This window comes from Scomber scombrus, chromosome 15, assembly GCF_963691925.1.
Source record: "Scomber scombrus chromosome 15, fScoSco1.1, whole genome shotgun sequence".
Classification (NCBI taxonomy): domain Eukaryota; kingdom Metazoa; phylum Chordata; class Actinopteri; order Scombriformes; family Scombridae; genus Scomber; species Scomber scombrus.
Window position 1 is genome coordinate 10,556,416 of NC_084984.1, and position 18,645 is coordinate 10,575,060.

The following is an 18,645-nucleotide window of genomic DNA, read 5'->3' on the forward strand; positions in this document are numbered from 1 at the left end:
TGGAAATATCTCCTAACACTAAAGCGAGGCACTTGTTATGCTTAAGTCTACAAACTAGTCTGGAAAAAGAACTGAAGAGAAACACCAAGAGAAAAGAAAGACAGATACAAAGCGAAGGAACATGCTTCACAGATGATCATTATTAAGACCCATAGTGCATTGTGAGAAGCAGAGCATAAAAACAGAAAAGCCAGAGATCTTAAGTGATATTATTAAATGATCATAACTACCTTTTTTTGCCAGTGAGAGGGTTCCCATATTTAAACAGCGAGTGCAAAACAAAAAAAAGAAAGAAAACCACAAACTAAAACCAATTCACGTCATTGCAGTTTGTCCACTACATCACAGCATGGGGGATCAGAGAAATTGCATTGAATGGAATGTAACCAAGATCCACAGCACCACATGAGAGAAAGAGAGCGATAGAGAGACATAGAAAGAGAAAGAAAGAGAGAGAGAGAAGGAGAGAGAGGGGGCTCAGTAGCTCAGCCTTGGACAGTAAACATCGCACAGCCAGCTTGTGGAGATCAAACAGCAGGGTTCCTTTTTTTTTTCTTTAACTTTAGTGTTCCATAAAAGTACAACTGCATGCAAAGCATTCCCATTTAAAACAATGCAAAAATGAGGTAATAGTTTTTTTCATAGCATTTTTGTGTTATTTCTAAATAAATAAATTATGATTCAGTCGCCCCCGAAAAAACTATATAAAATTAAATACATACCCACAATATCTACAGTTAGTAATAAATTATGATTGTTAAATACTTAAGGCATCTCAACTGACAACACCCTGTGTAAACTATGAAAACTTCATCACAGATGACTCCACTACAGGAGGAGGCAGTGTCAACACTGGCAGTGCACAAGACAGGGAGAAGTAATCGTGATTAACTGATCCTTGGCCCACAAGGCTGAAAGAGTCAAGTCCTATCCTTTTACTATCACAGTGCAAAGGACAGTGAGGGTCCTAAAGGCATCCATTAACACACAGCCCTGGGAAACTGAAATGACAAGCTGACACAAAGGGTAAAAAAACAACAAAACAAACACAACTGGCAAGACCTAGTAGCAAGTGAGGGAGTCGACTTGTTGGTTTTAACAGCCTGAATGTTTTCCTGCTGTTGTGTCGTCTCATGTCTGTGTGCACTGTGAGAGAGAGGCTGCCTCCGTCGCACCACATTCTACATGTTCTAGCAATACAGCATAGCAACCAGCATAGCAACCACGAGGGGAGGTCTGTCACACAAATATACAAGATCATTAGCAAGCACCTCTCTGCTGAAACACTGCATGAATCTATACCTAAATATAAACCAACGCAAATGCAAGGAAAAACTTTTTGTTGCTATAACTATTGTCACATGTGCTTGTTCTTTAGGCAATAAGGTAAACATCAATAAGAGGATCCCATCGTTGCCACCGAAGGGAATAGGATGAACACACGCTACAAGTCAGGGGAACAGCCACTGACACGTGCTCTTTTTTTTGTCTGTTTGTTAGTGTTGAGAAGATAGTCACAGCTCAGATTAACTAAATCAAGCACAGCCATCTCTGTACCTTTTTAAATTGAAGAAACGCTACCAAAAGCTAACAGCCAAAGTCGGAGATGAAACATGCATTTTTAGTACACACTGTTCTGCCACTGGCCCTGCGCCAGATGAAGATACAGGTACAAGGGCAGCTAAGTCTTCCTCCCACCTCACACTGCAGTGCATGTTAGTTTCCTCTCCTTTTTTTTTGGCTTTGTGGTGTATAAGTTCTCCAGTGGCCATGCTAGTAACCTAACTACAGTAAGTTCATGTTAAAAGATAAGGCTGGTGATTTTCTGTATTTTTCTTATTGTGAGCAAATCTCATATTTGGAGCCAAACCAACCATCTCCTTACAAGGGTTCTGTGTGCATTCAAAGCTTGATTATCTTATTCCTTGGTGCCGTTGATGTCCATTGTTAAATTAACAAAACAATTAATTATTAAAAACATGTCAGTGAGTCACTGGATGACACATTTCTTCACCACAAAAAGTTTTGGGGACGTTAGTTTTTTTGTAGAAATGGCTAGTACAGACTAATAACAGCGATCACGTTTTCAGTCTGTGGAGAGTTGTTCTGTGTAAGGCAGACGCCCCTGCATATGCACAGGAACACAGTTCTGTTTGCAGGACATCACTAGCTCTTGACTTTGTGCTATACTTAACATTTCTCAAAGAACTTCAGTACAAAGTCAAGAGGTTGTGATAAGTAGCACAAGCTTGCGAAGCTCTGTAAACAGAATCATGCTTGCTCAGCGGTGTCCGCCTTACACAGAACTACTCTGAAAACAAGTCTGAAACCATGATTGCTGTTACTAGTTTTTAAAGCTGTTTCTAAACAAACTAATGTGCCCATACACCTCGTGGTGAAGGAACATGACACAGCAGTGTGGCTCACTGAAGTAGTTTTAATAGATTTTGGACAACAACAGATGTCTACGATGCTAAAGGAATAAGATAAATCAGGCTTTGGGTACACATATAATACTTAAGGAAGAAGATTACTTCATTGTTGGTTTGGCTCTGCACATGAGATTATTTAACAATAAGGAAAATATAGAAAGTCAATTATCCTTTAAGTGTTGCCTGGAACCCTTGAAACACACTCGCATTTGCACTTTTTGAACATCCACGCATTTGTTAGACACATTCTGCGAGTCCACACAGCAGGGTGGAGCACACACACGTGAACCTGCGCGTCAGGTCAAGCGACACTGTGATGAAATGCATTTTGGTAAAACACCTTCTACCTATATTACATTTGAACACACGACAACTCCATCACTGGGTTCAGGTTTCCACGGCAGTGAAAGACACCTACTCACATAACACCATCTCACAGGACACCGACCCAAGGTAAATGTACAACTGTATTGCAAAATATCAAAGCTGCATGATAGAATTAAAACACTCAGCTGGCGCTTACTTGCCCTCGAAGAAGAAGGCAACAGTGCACCAGATATCACTTGTTGGTTACTGCTACTCTACTACGACCACAAATGATCTTTAGGTAAACATGGCATCAGAGCATTTAGTTTTTGTTAAGCTTTCTTGTGTGGCAGAATATTCATTTTGATTGAAGGAATTTGAAAAGAGAGAAATATATATATATTCATATATATATATATATATATATATATATATATATATATATATATATATATATATATATATATATATATATATATATATGTAGAAAGAGAGAGAAAAGTGAGAAAGTAGCCAGCTCAGTGTGGGGTTGTGTTTTCCACTCTCGGGACATTAAGTCATGGCTTTAAGGACATGCTACACAGCCCAGGGCTACCTACAGTACAACACCACAACAGTAACAAGACCCCACTTATGATCAGCAAGCTACTAGTAAACCCTGTGTACATGAGTATGTGTGTGTGTCTGTGTGTGTATGTCTGTTTGCGTGTCTTTTGCTTCCAGAGGGATGTGCTTCTATATAAAGAGAGTCCTTTGGGGACTCTCGTGCAGTTAGTTATCCTGGCTTGGCTCAGTAAAGCTTGAGTCAGAAGGGTGATGATGTCACATGAAGTCTGGAGACATTTTGGCAAAAGCACCCAACAGTGGGGGAAAGAGGGCCGGCAAGCCGGGGTGGAAGAAAGCAGGAACCACACAAGGGTGATTGACAAGAAGGGGGAGAGGGTGGAATCTCATCAGCTGTCAGGGTTCAGCTGTGTTTCGATGTCAACTCGACAGATTGGACACTTCCTGCTGGTGGCCAGCCATTGGTCCACGCAGCCCTGGTGGAAGAGATGCATGCAGGGTAATCTCCTGGAGGACAGAGAGACAGAGAGACATGGGGTCAATGCTGAGTCACATGGGGAGGCGTGCATATAGTTTATGTGCCTGCAAAGAACTTCTGAAACCAATAGGGAGATAATTTTGTTCATTCAGGCATGCAGAGGCGACTTCTGTTGAGTCATCAATCCTACACGCCTCTCAGACAGCTGAGACTCCATGTGCTGTAAACCTATCCTCCTCCCTCTTTGTCCCCCACCCCCAACTTGGTTTTAAGCATATGTGCATGTGCTTCTAACAGCACCTCAACTTTTGAAATCTCCCTTAAAGTATAGCAAAGTTTGGTGAAAATGTTAGATTTACAGTTACAGTGTAAAAAGAGTAATCCTGACCTGACGTCCTCTCCGTCCTCCAGCATGGATAAACAGATGGTGCATTTCTCATCCACATCTGTTTCCTCCTCTTCCCCAATCTTCAAATGCAGGGGCTTTCTCTGTTAGTGGGTCAGATTACAGAGAGACAAAGGGTGAGGTCAAAAAGCCATAAGAGCCCAAAGTGAATCAGCAGATGTGTTATTAAAGGATAGGTTCACTATTTTTCAAGTCTGCCCTGAATATTCAGGTGCCATAATGAACTATGACATGTTTTTCTTGCAGTAGTCATTCCTCCTGTTTGACGATTAGAAGATCCCTTTATAATGCGCATTAAGTGATGGGGGAAAATAATCCACAGCCCTCCTTCTGTGCAAAAATTTAGCTAAAAGTTGATTGAAACTAATACGAGGCGTCAGCCATTCAAATGAGTCAAATGGAGTCAAAGTTACAGTCCTTTTAGTGCCAAATTCCCTGTTTTTTTTTTTTTTTTTTTTTTTTTTACTATTCCACTACAGCTGAACAGGAAAACACTGTCCCTCAAGACACAAAGGGGGAATGATTTTTTAAATAAAAAGACCAACTGTGGCTTTGACTAACTCAGACAGCTGAAACTTCATATTATCTTCAGAAAAACTTTAAAATATACTTTTGCTCAAAACAAAGAATGTTTATTTTGTCTCCCATTAATTAAATCGTAAGCCCATTTTGAGGTGATGTTTTAATGGTCAGTATGAACAGGAGGAATGATTACAGCGAGCAAAACCTGTTTCAATATGATAAATAAGGGCACCTGAATGTTGTTTTAAGAAAGTGTGAACCTATCCTTTAACATCCACTAATAACTGTTTTCTGCCTTACCTTTTTGTATTTGTGAGGGAAGGTGAATCTCTCTATGGTGGTCTGAACGGCGCCTCTGCTGACACTTCCCAGCCGGTCCTCCAGCTGCAACAACTCCTGGTGACAAAGTGGACAAACAGTTGAGAAAAGCATAGAGTAGAATAAAATAGATAATAGAACAGTAAAGGCCTCAAAGGTGAGATTGTTTTGTCAACTGCTGTTCATACTTTCAAGAATGAACCTCAGATTTTAAACCAGCTAAGACACAAAAGTGCTCAAAAACTGGAAATGTAAAACTCCATCTGCTAAAGGAGAACATGGAATATGATTGAAAGCTCCAGAACAGCCACTAAATGGAACTACAGGCAGAGATTTAAAAAAAAAAAAAAAAAAAAAAACAGTTCAAGCTCAAGTTGACTACTACACTAATCACAGATGCAGATGGGCTGGCACGGTGGTACAAAGCTAAGCGCTGTTTCCTAGCAACAAAAGGGTCCTGGGTTTGGCGGGTGCAGTGATAAAGAGTTTAAATTATATTAAATGTAATATGAGGTAAGGTCAAATTTACCTCATAACTTTCCCGCACAGCGGTGGCGTGCCTTGACGGATTCAGACTTTGCAGTGCCAACAGGTGTAGCTGGGGGTATGGGTAGTTTCTGATTTCATGCACAACCTGGAGAGACGTTGTCATCATATTACAGCAACTATGTGTGTTTAGCAACTTTCATACAAAAAAGTGGAGCTCAAAGTGCTTTGCAACAAAAGAAATGACATGCACCAAGTGCTTCAGATTTTGAAAAAGATGGTCCTTTAAGAATTAATAGCCAAAAACCCAGAAGGTATTTCGCCATGTGTACACAATCTGTAAATTGGCACCTAAGTCTGTGAGGCCATAAGCAGAGCAGAAGCTCCCCTGATGCATTGTTAGAAACAAAAACACATTTTTGAGAAGACCGTAGGGTGACAATAACACCAAATGTTTTTCTATTTGCAAAAGTATTCTGGAAAAAGTGACATGCTCCCAAAACTGTTCAAGTGTGTCCCTTTTAAAACTGCAACTAGTGATTATTTACATTGTTGACGAATCTGCTGAGTATTGTCTCTAATTGATTCATATTTAAATCTATAAAATGTTTTTAAAAATGCAAACAACAATTTCTCATTGTTTCAATGTCTTCAATTTGTTTGTTTTGTCCCACAAACAGTCGTAAACACGGGGAATATTAAATGTTCTCTTATATGCATTTGGAGTTTGGATTACTGTATTTACTCCGCAGTCTTGGACCACAGTGAGCGATATGTATCAATAAACATTTTTTGGAGAATAATAGTGTCCTTTACTTATTTTACACTTATTTCCAACATGCTCCCAAACAGTCTGCTACAAACCTACCACTTGCGCAGACGAATTGTTCCTGGGGAAGTGGTGCATTCGAGGGGAGGCCAGGTAATGCTGATAGTGCTGCGGAAGCTGCTGGAGCTGGTACTGGTGGTGAGGGAGGCCAGCATCTACGCTGAGATCCCTGCAGGAAGACAGACAGGCAACTAAATCAGCGTCGTCATCCATGCTATGCAATGTGACAGACAGACAGATGGGAGTAGAGATGAAAGCACAGGGTCATTTCTCGTCTCCACAGGATTCTCGTTAATCTCCGACAACGACTCACCAGTCGGTGCCTTCGGCCAGGTACCGTTGCTGCTGTGACATTGGCTGGGGAACATGAAGGGGAGGGGAGTACTCATAGCCTGAGCGCAGCCGGTGAGGGTTCAGGGGGATGCGCTCCTGGGTTCTTCTGTGTAACAGGGAAGATATAAATATGCAGTAAAAATGTTTGGCTTGCTTTTCTGTGTTTATCAATACGCATGTAGTTGTATTTCTACCTGGAGTGCGGGAGAATCCTGCGGTGCTGCGCTTCAAGAAGCTGCTGCTGGATGAGGTATTGCTGGTGTAAGGCCTGAGGTAGGAATGGAGGCCCTGGCACATCCTGGAACTGAGGGGCTGCAGGCAGGGCAGTGAGGGGCGGATGGTGTGCCGAAGGCAGGTGGGTGGCCAGGCCAGTCTGAGGGGGCTGGCTGGCATGTCCTAGAGGGAACTCAGCTGAGATGGGCGCCTGGGGAGCACCCAGGTGAAAGTGTCGGCAGGAGGTAGCATGGCTGTGTTGATGCCTGGTGAAGTGTGCTCCTGGGAGAAATAAATGTAAGCGATCAGAAACGATCCAGATAAGCCTACGATTACTTTCACTCAAGCACACCACACAGAGAGACAAACCAGTGAAGAGCACATACTGAAAGACATATTTACAAAAAAGACATGAATACACACACACACACGAATAGGCCTACAACAAATAAAACAAATACATTCAACTGCCAATCACACTGACAGAACATAAAAATAGGAGACACAGGAAGAGAGGAGACAGACAGAACAGCAGATGGAGGACATAGACATTGAGACCCCTGTGGAGCACCACCTAAATCCACAGACAGATTGCGCCCAATGGCCCGCCTCTCCACACTTGCCATAGTGCGGCCAGCAGGAAGGGTGGAAGAGCCTGGGGTGTTTCCAGGAGGATCTGTGGTCCATCGCTAGCGAATGGATCGAATTTGGCCTCTCTATACCATGTCTGCAGTTTGAAGGAATAAAAACTCAACTGTAGAATTATCATTGAGTTCTATTGCTGGTCTGATAATAGTCAGACACCACAGGAACCAGAGGATTATCCACCTCTATCTCTACCTTCCCCCACCCTTTCTATCAGAGGTGGACGAGACATGAGATTGTGTGGTAGCTCCACTGAACTACTTCGGTATCGAGTTGCACAAAACAATCAGTACAAATTACTCTGAGTTTAGACAGGAGGGCTAGAAGGAGAGTTAGACAGGGACAAAGAGTTGCTACTTCAACTTCCCATTACAGCTTTCTAGCTTTGTGAACCAGTAGGCAGACAACAGGGTCTGGAGGATGAGATGTGAATATTGTTATTATTGTAGTATTGTGTTTTTGATGATCCAGGAATAAATGCAGTCCTTTTAAATTATGCAGGTTGGAAGAAATGATTGTCTGTATCTAACATGAACAGGATCTGGCTATTAGTTAATGGTTTGTGATATATTTAGCATTTTGCTGCTAAATGTAATTATCAGTAAAAGGTTCCTAATTTACAAATTGTCAAGTCAGTAACATTAATCTGGGAGGGGTTTGCAAAAACATCCCTTTAATATGCGAACATTTACATCTTTTTGTGCATTTAATTATTGCTAATATGACTCATTTGCTTGGTTGTTGCTGTGCTTTGTTGCATATAGCCTTGGGACATGGGAAGCCAGTGAACCTTGAGAGCCATGAGCAAACTCAAAACAACATTTGGCCGAGGAAATAGAGCAGAAATGGCAGATTTGTGGTTTGGATTTGTAAAAGCCTGTATATCACTTTTGTATGAAGCCTGTGACCTGGTAAGACTGGACTCAGCATGAGGCTCAGAGTAAATATCAAATAATGTGTCTCTGGGCTCTTCCACAGCATGAACTGCTGACATTAATATTTGACATACTGCAGTGCTGCCAGCAGTAACAGCCCTGATGTTGATATTGTTTTGTCTCTGCTTCGGCTTTGACTTACTGCCATAAAATGTCTGATTGGTGCAGAGCAGACCCCCACCCATCCATCCACACACATACTCACTCACTCGCACATACAGACCCATCCACCTCTCCTCACCCCTGAGCTGCTGCACAGGCAGCCCCTCCCCCACAGTGTGGCTGCGGCATGGTGTCACAGTGTGAGTGACAGCCGGGAAGCACCGCCCACCCGCGACTGCAGCAGTCTGACATCGAAACTGTCCTCCCCGCTCCCTCCACCCCCAACCCAACCCCCCTCCCACTGCTCCCATCACTGCAGCTTTACAATCACACCTCCTCCTCTCTAACCATAATCCTGTCTCCTGCCTCGTCCAGCTCTCCTTCATCATGTGACACTCTGAGCTGTGTGTATGCAGGTTTTTCTTTGCAGCCCATCACCGCGCCAGCTGATATCACTGCACATCACTGTCATCAGCGCACTCACAAGCAGAGTTGGTGGGTGGGAGGCGGGGGGGGGGGGGGGGGGGGGGGGGGACTAATGAATGAAATCAGCCTCTACTGTATGTCGCACAGCTGGACTGAAAATCTGCAAACAAATGGCTCTAGATGGCGGCACTTCTCTCACTGACCTTGATGCTGTACATCGGTCAAATAAGGATAGTGCTAAGTGGAAACCAAAAAACTGTGTCATTAATGTTTGCTTTAGCAGTGCAGCAACTGTGGACATGTGCATTACAGCTGTTGTGTTATTTAAAAGTGTGGAGAAAGTTGCTGAGTCTCAGTCACACCTTGGGTCTGCACTTAAGTAACTCTATTTTAGACGGACAGATGTAAGGCTCAAGTGACAGGAGTGGGACAACAGTTGGAGTCTCACATACTTTAAAACCCTTCAAACAGTTGAGTTTCTATTTGAAATGTGGGGCTAAATATTTGTAATTACACTTTTTGTGCATTAAGTGAGAGCAAACCTTCAACCCAAATGGTACATTTAAAAAACCTGTAAACACATTTAAAGGGAAAACTTTTATAAACATACAGTAATTGTGTGGACTTTGTAGACAACATAAAGTAGAATATTACTTAATCACTTACAAAAATAGTCAATTCTACACCTTTAATTTAATGTTTAACTCCCTGCAATACATAATGATATCTGCACTTGTAAAGTAATGTGAGCCAAATAAGATTTAATTATGCTGCTCTCACAACCTACAAAATAGGTGACAGGATGACTATAGGAATCTATTCTTATATTATAAAACTGAGCAGCAATGTGCTGCTTTTCTTTATTTGTATAAAAGTGTTGAAATCTGTTCTGCTTATCAACAGAAAAAAGACCAGATGGAAGAGTAAAATCATTAGACACAGATAACACTTTACGGATGAAATAGTCGTCATTGGTGATTGAAAATCAATGTTTTTCTTTATGCTACACATTTGAACAGTTAAGACCATACGAGAGAGAAGCGCAGCCAAGAGTGGAGTTAAGCCCAGTATTTAATGTTTGTAATGAAGAGGGATTTCAAAAGGTCTTTGGGGCTTTAGACACTCGTCAATATTGGTCAATACCTTAAAGTAGAGTTGGAGGATAATGATAATGTATGTACCATGAGACGATTCATTTGTCATACCATTGATACCGTGGCATATTACCTTTGATTTTTGCATGAAAGTGCTTTGATTTGTCAGGTATTCAATTTGCTAGATCAGCAAATTGATTGTGTGGTTGTTTTAATCCATATAGTTTCTAACAGGGTTTTTACAGAAAATTGATTATATTCCTAAAATGTTGTCTATTCCAAGGGGAACAGACACTTTTCAATATACCCATTATAACCTCTGTAATAAACATAAAGTATCCCCTTTCTGACAATGTCAGCTTTGTAAAAGAACATTTTATGGCAGAGCTGTTGTTTTGGATTGGATGAGATTGCACAGATGTTCTATATAAAAGTGTTCAGTAAGTGAATATAGATGCAATACAAATTTATAGGTACCATGATAGAGAATTTTATCCGTATCACCCAAAATTGTTCCAATGTTAAGTCAACACCAATGAACACCAATGAGTGGATGTAAGGGAGGCTATGTTTTGTTCTATAAACAACTGTGTATGGATTAGGAGGGAATGACAGCATGTAACATTAAAAATCAATGCCGGTGTGTTTCAGTATAAACATGCTTCTTTTTTTTTGAATGGATAGAAAATTTGGTTGCCCCTACTCCAATGTAAGCAACTTGAAAAAACTCTGTCAAAGACAGCTGAGAAATGAGAGCACATATAGAGTGAGGGGGACCGTCTCAGTGACAGCACATTGTGGAGGGAGGAAGGGGGGAAACACATGGAAATCAGCAAAAAGCACACTGAAGGTTAGGAAGAAAACTACAGTCTTTATTGGAAAATATTAGTATGTGTGGCACTGTGTGATAGTAGTAATAATAAGAGTAATATCTCCTATATAATCATAATAATACCATGCAAGAAAAGACCAAAAGGCAAGGCCCGACCATGCTCTCTGTAGGGTTAACAGAACAGAAGCAGCATCCAATGAGTAGATGTGTATGCTTACAGCACATTTCAGTACAGCAGGGACATCTCTACACAAAGATTACATTGGAATCTGCTGTTCAATGTGGAAAAACAAAAAGTATAAAAATGACCATGCATTAGGATCTAATACAAGAACATAAGGTAGAAAAAACCACAACCAAAGAATAAAAAAGACATTTTGATTCTAAAAAGGAGTTTCTACAGCAGTGCAGGATATACACATCCCTGTAAAATGGATAGCATTCTGGAGGAGAGACTTGAGAGAGAGGGGGGCTGTGCATGACAGTGGATAAATTAAGGGGGAATTTTTTTTCTTCTTTTTTGCAAAATGGCAAGATGAGTTAATACCTGAGTCTCGCCAAATTTACAGTGACCGAATTAATCAATTCAACTAGCAGGAAGAAAAGGCATGGATAGGATTATGACCAGCTGTGTATATATGTATACGCCACTATAACAGGTGCAGTGGACCATCAAGAGGTGAGCATAACATCACACACAAATTACTGTGATTTTACTACTTGCTGGTATTGGCCAATTGGTGAATGTTAGGATATTTAGAGAAGGTGATCATACAGTTTGCTTTATAGATAAAAGCTGGTACAATGCACCTTTGCAAATAGGGGATGGAGACAATAATCAAAGAGTTCGATCAAGTCTGGCTGTAATCGAATCGTGTGGGGAGGGGGGGGGGGGGGGGGGTAGTGACGGGGGTGTGTGTGTGTGTGAGGGGGGATCAAAATGTATCCACTTTACAGAAATTTACAGCAGAATGTAGTCTATCCACACTGAATGGGAGAATCACAATGACAAGTCTGTAGTAAAGTCTAAATGCTACAATGGGTTATTTCACTAAAGAGCAACATGACAGTTTAAATAAAGACAAACTGTTTTCTACAGAAAGGTGTTATTCTTTAGTCTGTTACACAGAAGGATACGGTATGAGTGGGAGAACTCGTTTTTTTTTAATGCCAATGTCGTCTTCAGATGGAAAGAGGAAATGAGGAAGAAGGGGTTCACAATACAGCTAGATGCAGAGAACAGGCAGAGGCTACGGCAGACAGCAGCAGATGATCGTTAGCTACACAATGGAGGGGGACAAAGGTCTGAGAAATGCGGAATGTGGAGCCAGCCTCGATACTATGGAACAGGAAAAAAGAACACAAATAAAAGCACAATGAAATCATTGGTGCTACTGCATGTACTTTAACAATGCACGTCATCTTTTTCTTTTTTTTAATTTAATTAATATCTTACTATTATTATTACATAATCAACACAGAAAGCCTGCTGCAATGGAGGGGTGATGTTATTGTTGTTATTGCCCAATTGAACGAGTGTGATTATTCATTATTATTGTTGTTGTTATTATTATTCGTCTTTCATGCTAGTCAGATTTTCCACTATAATAAAAATGCAGGTTTTGTTTGATTGCTTCCCCCATCTGATTGATATATTTTTTAAAAGGTTTAGGGGGCATATCGTTTTAAAGCCCGATTACAATAGCCAGCCATATCCTTTAATCTGAAGGTAGCAGCTATTACACTCTTGTCTTATTTTCTTTCCTTTTTTAAAGGGGGAGATATATTAAACTATCTCATTAAATCATGGCACACACAAAAAAATGAACAAAATGAGCGCCTGATTTCAACACATTTGGATGCCAGATGCACACAAAGGAGGCAAACAAGCGGTTGTCATGTTTGTCAGCTTCGCCTCGGTTTAATAGCCAAAAATACACGACGAGCTCTGGATATATTATGAGCTAAATCTGTGAATGTTTAGGCTGATAGTCAAGAGAAAGAAGCGGTGACTGTCCACATTTTGCAGCAACCGAGGATCAAAGCTGTGCAGCCTCATGACAGCTGCAGTCATCTTGGTAGTAATTAACAGGCCCTGAAACATCCTAGTGTTAATACTGAAAAAATACATGTATAAGTAAGTGTTAAAAACAGGGTTTTATTTCGGCTAAATTGACGCAACGCTACAGCTATGTTAGCAGGACAAGCTAAGGCATTATCCAAGATAGACTCGCTGTTATTATGCTGGCTTAATTGTTTTTCTTTCTTTTGCTAGCAGGTGTCAGCTCTGTTTACATCATTTTATGCACTTTTTTTTTTTAAAGGAGAAAAAAAAGAAGACGAGACGCCGAGAAAAATTGTTAGGGTTAAAGAATAAAATAAAATAAAAAATAAGTAAAGCTAGTCATACCTCTATTTCTAACTGAGCCGAAGACGGGGAGAACCAGATATCCAACATGTACTAACACCATCCTGGGTCCTTCTTTGTTGTGTGTGCAGCCAGAGAGACAGATGGTCCATGGAAATGATCCCCTCCAGTCCTCTGCACATTCAAACACACAGGCTGAGCTGCCTGCACACACACACACCCAGCAGCCAATCACTGCACCCCTCCGACATGAACCCTCCGGCTTTGGCACCCGGCTCCCCCAATCACATCAGCGCCAGGGCGGGGAGTCTGTGTTTAGGACAGCCCGCCCCCTCCTTGTCTCAACCCACCAGCCCCAGATAAGGTGCTTAACAGCCCCACTTATATAGTCAGGGTTGGTTTGGTTACTTTGGAAATGTATTAGGTTACAGATTACTAGTCACCTTGTTTTAAAATGTAATAAGTAATGTAACTATTTCAATTACTTCATCAAAGTAATGTAACTTACCCTTACCCTAATCCTACTTTTCTAATTTTCTAACCAATGTTTTCAGCTGTTAGGGTAAGTGTACCCATTAAGCCCACCAAACTCTAAGTTCAGGTGTTTTTCCATGGATACTGACATGATTTATAAGGGAGATCATTTATTATAAAGCAAGATTCATGTCTCATTTGGAAATGTATTCATTAGTTCAAAGAATTAAAAACAGCAATATATGTATTCAGTAATGTTAAATATAAAAAATTGGGGAAAAACCCCTCCTGCTGAACAAAATCTTAAAGGTCTGACTTCAGATGTAACCCCCTTTGTAATCATCAACATTTTTATAAGTAACTGTTATTTAATTACACATTTTTTCTCAGTAACTATAACAGATTACAGTTAGATTAATTTGCAATTAAATTATGTAACGATGTCACATTTAACTAGTTACTCCCCAACACTGTTTATAGTAACACTGCTATGGTAAATTTTTACAGGATAAAAAGGTTGAATATCCTATAAACAACATGATTCTGCTGGCAAAATATTATTTACACATATGTAGATCAGGCTCTTTCATATCATCAGCCATCACACTGCACAACACTACAGCTCCCAGTACCTCCCACTCCACTGACTAGAACTCAAACTGTACACCACTCACTCACAGTTAAAAAAGACTGATGTTGCACATGTTTTTAAGTACCTTACTATGTAAATCCCAGGAACATTGAACATGTATATATCTCAGATTTTCTGCACATTGCACATTTATATATTGGTGATTTATTTACACAAAGATTCAGTTTACTGTATATAGTATTTTATTTTATCCTAACACAATTTACAGAGTGCTTTTAAATGCAAAGCAAAAGCAGGATACTCAAGGACAAACAGTAAGGTCAAAACAAAACAAAGCAAGACAAAATTAAGATAAAGTTAAAGGCGCAGTTTGTAGCAGTATCTAGCAGAACAAACTAATATCCATACGTATGTTTTAATTAGCATATAATAAGAAATACCTGAAAATAAGAATCAGTGTTTTCGTTACCTTAGAATGAGCCCTTTATATCTACATTGTGGGTCCTCTTCCACAGAGCTTGCCATGTTGCACCTCCATGTTTCTACAGTAGCCCAGAAAGGACAAACCAAACATTGCCTCTAGAGAGGGCCTTTCACATTTTTCACAGCCACAATAGAGTTCCAACCCCCAGAAAAGGCGCTGGGCTTTGAAGCTAGTTTAACATAGTGGCCAAGTGTGATGCTATTGAGCCCGAAAATACCTTTTCCCATAGACTTACATTGTGAAAGAGACTTCTGTAAATCAGCGGATACATTATTTAAAGCATCACAAATCCTTCAAAATGACTTGTTTCAATATTAGAATTTGATCTATTCAGTCTGATCATATTTTGAAATTTTAGAAGAGCTTCATGATTGAATTGTTTCATCCCTATTCAAGTTATTCTCTGTGGAAGTCTGAAGTGAATATGCTCCATGGACGCACTGGACCCATACAGTGTACAGAGTAGGTTTTCAGGAAGTGGCTTTTTTTGGCTTCATGCACCACTGAGCAACTTTCATAGGATTGAACAGGGCCCCACCTCTGACACTGTATCCATTTCTCTTTATACATCCATGGTAGGTTTTACATGCTTGGAGGGGGAGGGGGAGGGGGAAGGGTATTCAGTCGGTTGCAATCTGTAACCTCACCACTAGAAGTCACTATATCCTACACACTGGTTCTTTAAAACAAGAAGACAAAAGACGCAATAGCAGAGTAGGGAGAAGACCAAAGCACTAGGATAAGTATTTTTTCATGGTGGTATTTCTACTTATACTTAAGTAAAGGATCTGAGTACTTCAATTGTTGATATATAACAAATATGATTCATGGACCCCAGTCCCAATTAGACTACATTTCACAAATTTGACGGATGCATTACAAGTAGTTATTTATCAGATTTAAAAAAAAACATCCTCTCCAGATGAATTTTCTTTTCCTAAGCTTGACACTTGACATTTAATCAGTCACATCACATGAGCAAAGACTACACAGCCTCTTGTAACATACTTGTTTTTTAAGGTCAAGAAAACACCTGAGGAGTCCTGAGATATTCTCTATATATTTCACATAAGCCATATTTTATCGCACGTTTAAAAACAGAGTTTACAAAGTCCTTTGACAGACAAAACAAAAGCAGGATATTAGAAAGCCAAGCAGTAAGGCTAGGACAATACAAAAGCAAGACAAAATTGAGATAAAGTTAAGACAAGAAGACAAAAGGTGCAAAAACATAGTAGGGAGAGGAACGAGACATGATGAAACATAAAAAGATGTTATCACATAAAAGTAAGTCTATAAAAATGGATTTTATGAAGTGAGTCACTGATTATGTGAGCCTTATCTCCTCAGGCAGGTCGCTTCAAAGCCGAAGGGCCCTGATGGCAAAAGCATGGTCACCTTTAGATTTAAGCCTTGACTTTGGAACAGCCAGAAGGCCCCCACCTGAGGATCTAAGGCTGTGAATTGACTCATATAGTTTCAACATGGAGCCAGACCCAGACATGCTTATCTATATGGTTTTTACTGTGTTACAACGCTGCACACAGAGAGTAAATGACTGATTGACTACATTTATAAATTGATTTTATACCCAAAAATATATAGTGCATTGTCATACTGTAGAAAAAGGCCCTGCATACCCACACTGGTGTTTTCAAATATTGTGGCTGATTGCACCTGCTCTGGATGGAGTCGTGCAAAGCTGTACACAAGGTCACCAAACTCTGGCTATTAATACAAATTATGAACTTCAAACTTGCTCCACATCAAAGTCCAATCAAGTCAAGTCTGTGCACCGTCAAAGCCCTGAGAAAAGTTTTAATCAGATAAAATAAATGAAAACACTTGGACCAAAGGTATGCCAGGTTTTTGAACTACTCAACAGTTTATAAAAGAGTTCAAATAAGCTTCATTTAACATATAAATATTAAGAAGTTAGAAGTTTAGTGAATACTTTACTTTACTAGTAGAGCCAATAAAAGCAGTACAAGTCAAGTTGAATTCTGGATTGAGGACTTTTACATAATGGTATTTCTACTTTTACTTAAGGATGTGAGCACTTCCTCCACCACTATTTAACAAATGCCAGTGTTTTCGGTTCAAAGACCCCAGTCCAATTTAGGCTGCTTTTCACAGCCAAATTTGACAGAGACATCGCAAGTAGACATTCGTTCATCAGGCTTGAAAGAAAAAATCTCTCCAGTTTGATTTTCTCTCCCTAAGCTTAGACACTAGACATATAATCAGTCACAACACATGAGAAAAGACTACATAGCCTGCTTGTAAGATTTTTTGAAGTCAAGGAAACACCAGAGGAGTCTTGACTATTTTCCATTTGATTTGAGTTCACATAAATTATATTAAATTATAGTTGATAGTTATTCTTCTTCACTTTGGGATGCAGCAGATCATTTATCCCCTCAGTGAGAAGACCCCTGTAGACACAGACATTAAGAAATGCTGCTTAATAATTTGTTACAGATCATTAAGTAATATTTAATTCTCATAATAATTATTCTGAAAAAAAAACCAATCCTTTCATGCAAACATATGTTGCACCATTTCCCTTTATAGCAGATATGCAGGAAAACTGTGTACTGAAAAAGTCCTCGCCTTCAGTGTTAAGCCTGAAGGGTGAAGGAACAGATGGGCCTGGGGAGGCTCAGGGGGTCACAAAAACTCTTAGTCCCATATGTCCTTGTCTTCCAGTTCCCACCATGTTGTGCTTTAAGCCTGCAGTGCAACACAAAGAGCCTTTCACAATGGTTCACTATCGGTACAGGTCAAACTACTGCTGTCAGTTTCTTTTAGTCACATCAGGTATTTGACTTTTAATACTGTCAAACTATCACTTTATATTACATAACATTTAGAGTACATATCAGTATAAGAACAGCAGCCATTGTGTTCATTTTTTTTAACTCATGATTATGAATCCCCTTCTATGTCAATGCAATGTGTCAGTGAACAATTAAATTATATATATGATTATTTTCAAGATTAATTTGCAAATTATTTTTGCTATTAATCAATGCCCTAAGCAACTTCCCAAACCCACAATGATGTGTTCAGATGTCTTGTCATCGATCAAAAGTACAAATCCTAAAGATATTCAGTGATTTATGACAAAGAAAAGCAGCAAATCCTCTCATTTCAGAAGTTAAACCAGAGAATATTTGGTCTTTTAAAACTATTTTTGCTTAAAAAATGGCTGAAACAGGAAGTATTAAAATAGTTTTTGATACTTTTTTTGTCCCATGAGTAATCACTTCAGATCTAAATAATTTACAATAGTTTATTAGAGTCCTAACTTGTCTTATCAAACTGAAAAAATTAAGAACTACTGGAAGATGGCTGGAAAATAGCTCATTAAATTTGATTAATCTTAAACAGGAGGCTGAAGGTAAACGTTTATGTTGTGTTTATTGGTAATTTAAAGTAGTTAAATGTGTTATTTTAGTTGGTGGTGGTGGTTGAAGCTGTCTGGATATAACCTGGATCAGCAAACCTTCTCCATCTGTATCATCCAGGCTAAAAAGATATCAATAAGGAGGAGGAGTGAGCACATTCGCTGCTCTGTGAGGCAGCCGCTGCCCTGTAAAAAAAATTAGCATACAGCTGATGTTCTGCCCCGAGGGTGAAAAGAGATGGCTAGAGGGCTTTTGCTTTTGGGAAAAGGGCCCCGCCGACTGCATTGCTCCACTCCCTCATTGTCCTCTTCATGTGAACTCCATATGTCCCCCTAGCGGCAGCTGCCACGGTGTGACCTCTGACCCGGCATGCTACTTTTGTGGGTGAGGGTGAGG

At 40.0% G+C, this 18,645-nt stretch overlaps 1 protein-coding gene across 2 annotated transcripts; it reads right to left on the minus strand.

Moving 5' to 3' along the window:
• Nucleotides 1-3,602: 3,602 nt before the first annotated feature.
• On the minus strand, nt 3,603-13,452 carry ark2ca (arkadia (RNF111) C-terminal like ring finger ubiquitin ligase 2Ca). 2 transcript variants are annotated; one of them, XM_062434998.1, is made up of 8 exons: nt 13,332-13,452; nt 6,869-7,169; nt 6,655-6,780; nt 6,381-6,510; nt 5,556-5,660; nt 5,009-5,104; nt 4,169-4,269; nt 3,603-3,809 (listed from the first exon to the last, which is right to left on the minus strand). In XM_062434998.1, the coding sequence occupies exons 1-8, from the start codon at nt 13,390-13,392 to the stop codon at nt 3,692-3,694; spliced, it is 1,038 nt and encodes a 345-aa protein (XP_062290982.1). In that variant the 5' UTR covers nt 13,393-13,452; the 3' UTR covers nt 3,603-3,691. The 2 variants fall into 2 exon arrangements, with proteins under 2 accessions (XP_062290982.1, XP_062290981.1); XM_062434997.1 differs by having other exon boundaries at nt 6,655-6,810; nt 13,332-13,427.
• Between the last annotated feature and the right edge of the window lie 5,193 nt (nt 13,453-18,645).

Coding starts and splice junctions, on each gene's coding strand:
- ark2ca (XM_062434997.1), bottom strand. CDS start 13,392: ATGGTGTTAGTACATGTTGGATATCTGGTTCTCCCCGTCTTCGGCTCA. Junction 5,105..5,555: donor CTGTGCGGGAAAGTTATGAG/GTAAATTTGACC, acceptor CTTTGTCACCAG/GAGTTGTTGCAGCTGGAGGA. Junction 3,810..4,168: donor GAGGACGGAGAGGACGTCAG/GTCAGGATTACT, acceptor TCTGTCCTCCAG/GAGATTACCCTGCATGCATC.